Source organism: Lupinus angustifolius, chromosome LG03, assembly GCF_001865875.1.
Source record: "Lupinus angustifolius cultivar Tanjil chromosome LG03, LupAngTanjil_v1.0, whole genome shotgun sequence".
NCBI classification, from domain to species: Eukaryota; Viridiplantae; Streptophyta; class Magnoliopsida; order Fabales; family Fabaceae; genus Lupinus; species Lupinus angustifolius.
This window is the reverse complement of record NC_032011.1, coordinates 18,652,126-18,655,746: the sequence shown is the minus strand read 5'-3', so window position 1 is coordinate 18,655,746 and position 3,621 is coordinate 18,652,126. Positions and strand designations below refer to the sequence as shown.

The 3,621-nt window shown below is 32.7% G+C and overlaps 1 protein-coding gene across 1 annotated transcript; it reads right to left on the bottom strand.

Annotated features, from left to right (window-relative positions):
* On the bottom strand, positions 1,930 to 2,529 carry LOC109342404. The gene has a single exon (XM_019580395.1). It carries the CDS (start codon positions 2,527 to 2,529, stop codon positions 1,930 to 1,932), a length of 600 nt encoding a protein of 199 aa, XP_019435940.1.

Genomic DNA, 3,621 nt, shown 5'->3' with positions numbered 1-3,621 from the left:
ATATAAATATGGGTGTTTTTATTTGTATTACTCTTCAAAGAGTAATACAAATAAATGATTGTTGGTGTGTCCACTATGTATAACTCTTTATACTAACAATGTCTAAATAATACACTCTAAATTTAAATTATATAATTATGAAATTGACTTTAACATAGAGGGAAACTAAATGCAATATTTATTTTATGAAGAAAATATCATTATATGTCATAATTGTAGTTGAATATTTACAAGTAAGTTTTCATATAAGAATACGTCATTTCTAATCATTTTCAACTAATAATTTGTATAAGGGGTATACAAATCCACACCAATCAAGAAAAATCGAAAATCAGTCCAAAAAATTGAAACTGCAATAAACCAAATTTGTTTGGGTGATATTGAACTATTTTTTATAAAGCTGATCACTACTGTTTTATTTCCAATTTCATGAACTAGATTGTTCCAAAATGAACTGATATATACATAAAATGAACATAACTTTAGTTCTGAATCTATTCTTGTAACTTATAATTCAAAGTGTATATTCCTCATATTTTCTACTTGTTAAAAATATTATTACCTTATTAGTTAATACTTTCTAATTAATTTTTATGTTTTTTAAGTGAATTTCTCTCGAACATATACTAAACTTGTCATTTTTTATATAGATATGGGTGATTTTATTTGTATTTCTCTTCAAAGAGTAATAAAAATAAATGATTGTTGGTGTACTGACTATATATAAATCTATATACTAATAATGTATAAATAGTGCACTCTAAATTTAAATTATGTAATTATAAAATTTACTTTAACATACAAACATACACGGATACTAAATGCAATATTTATTTTTGTGAAGAAAATATCATTGTTTGTCATCATAATAGTTGAATATTCTTAAGTAAGTTTTCATACAAGAATATGTCATTTCTAATCATTTTCAACAAATATTTTGTATTAGGGGGTATACAAATTCTCACCAACCAAGAAAAATAGAAAATCAATCCAAAAAATTGAAACCACCATACACCAAATTTGTTTAGGTGATATTGAACTAGTTTCTATGAAGCTGGTCAAATTTATATTTCCTATTTCAGGAACTAGATTATTCCCAAGTGAACTGATATATACATAAAATGAAGATAACGTTAGTTTTGAATCTAATCTTGTAACTTATAATTCCAATTGTATATGCTTCATATTTTCTATTTGTTAAAAATATTATTACTTGTTAGTTAATACTTTCTTATTAATTTTTTTATGTGAATATCATTCGAAAAATTACTAAACTTGTGAGTTTGAAATACTAAAATTGAAACTACGATAAACCAAATTGACTTGAACATAAATGATTGTTGGTGTATCGACTATGTATAAATCTTTATACTAATATTGTATAAATAATACACTCTAAATTTAAATTATATAATTATCAAATTGACTTGAACATACACGGTTACTACATTCAATATTTATTTTTTGAAGAAAATATCATTGTTTGGCATCAGTTTTTCTTAAGCAAAGGTGTAAAAACACCTGGATGTATTAATAGAAAGTCACATACAATAAGAGAAATTTAGACATTTCTAAATCTATAGTTGGGCATACCCAATCGATTCCTATTACAATCATTAAGAAGGAATGTAGGAATTGAATTCCATATAGTGTCTGTTGTAGAATCTATACCAAAAGAAGATAACTTATCGACACAAGAATTACTCGCTCGATAAATATGCGAGATTTTGAAGTCCATTGAGTTAAGCTTATTTTTTCAATTGTACCACTCATTTAGTAGCTTCCAAGGAGGCTTTGATTTGCCACTAAAAATGTCAAGAAGCAGCATGGAGTCACATTCAAGCCAAAGACTAAACCACCCTTTCTTGAATGCTAAGTTAATGGCATTGATGGTTGAGTGAAATTCAGCATAGAGAGCATTTTGGATGCCTAAGTAATTGGCAAAACCACAAAAAACAAACCATTTTTATCCCTAAAACTTCCTCCACCACCCGAATGACTAGGAGAACCATGAGCAGCCCCATCAGTGTTTACCTTAATCCAGCCAAGAGGCGGAGAATTCCAGATGACGTCAGTAATCCTAGGAGCTTTGCTAAGATTTATATTCATTGAGAATCTCTTGAGGATGATGAGATCATTCAAGGAAGGAGTTGCAGAGGCAGAAGAAGAGTTTCCAGACAAGGTGGTTTCTCTTGTAATTTTTGCTATGGTTGTAGATATAGGAACTTTGACACCCTCGAATCTAGCTTGGTTTCTGCAAAACCAAATTGTATTGAGAGTATGAATTACACAAGCACTCATAGCCACCTTGACCTGGGAGTTTCTATTGCTAGAGCAGCTCAAAAGTAGATGAGGAATTGAAGAAGAGTTGATATTAATTAGGAAGGTGCTTCTGATCCAATGCCAAAGAGGCACAAGTTGCAGATATCTAAGGAAACGGTGATTAGCATCCTCCCAGCTAGCATAGCACAAGTTGCAGATAGAGGCCATTGCACAACCTGTTTTCATTAGATTGTCATTTGTTGGCATCTTTTTTTGCATTAGTCTCCAAGTAGTGAAAGACTTTGAGGGGGGATGGCCATGGACCAAATTAAGTTGCCCCAATTCAGTTGGACGTGATGTTGAGCCAGAGCTTTATGAGCATCCTTTAGAATTAGAGTTCCATTATCAGCATGCTTCCACATCAATCTATCCATAGAGCCTGCTCTGTTAGCTCTAGAAATTTGATCAGTGATCTCTGGACAGAAGTTTGCCAGGACAGTAGGTATAGTCCATTTAGAGCCATTGGTGAAATCTGTCACAATAGCATGAAGATCCTTATGCAGATCCTGAGGGATATTCAGCTGATCAACTATGGGCTAACCAAGCCAATTATCCTTCCAGAAGTTTATACTCAGACCATTACCCACCACCCAGATGGAGTTCATGTTGTAGAGCTCCCAGTTATCTCTAATTCCAGGCCAAATTGATGATTTGAAGTACCTGGATGAAGGAATAGAATTGTAACCAAACTTTTTTCTGTAGAATTCAGCCCACTCATGATTTGTAGTTCTCATATCCCAAGAAAGCTTTGTCAAGGATGCCTTGTTCATGAGCATGACAGACTAAATACCAAGCCCCCCCAGCTTTAGTAGGAGTGCAGACTTTAGCCCAAGCCACAGTTACCAACTTTTTCCTGTCTATGTCTCCAGAACAAACAAACTTCCTTATACCTTTGTCAATTAGATTCAGAAGTTGGGAAGGCCATTTGTAGATATGGAAAGTATATACAAGCATGCTCTGAATAATGGACTTCACTAACTCCACCCTGCCCATAATGGAGAGACAAGCACCCTTCCAAGTGGTCAATTTGTTTAGAATTCTATCTGCAATAGGTTGAAGGTGGACTCTTCTTGGTTTACCTATAAAGAGAGGCACACCAAGATAGTTAGAAGGCAAACAACCAGGTGAAAAACCCAAGTATGATGCTATATCAGCATTCTTTCGAGGAGAAGCCTTAGCAGTGTAAAATTTGCACTTGTATAAGTTAATTTGGTGGCTAGAAGCTTGAGAGTAATCTAAAATTAAATTCTTAAGGCAGGGAAACTCCTTCTTAACACCTTTTCAGAAAATAAGAATATC

Bases quoted from the DNA above. Each gene is read 5' to 3' on its own strand.
- LOC109342404 (XM_019580395.1), bottom strand. From the start codon at position 2,529: ATGCCAACAAATGACAATCTAATGAAAACAGGTTGTGCAATGGCCTCT.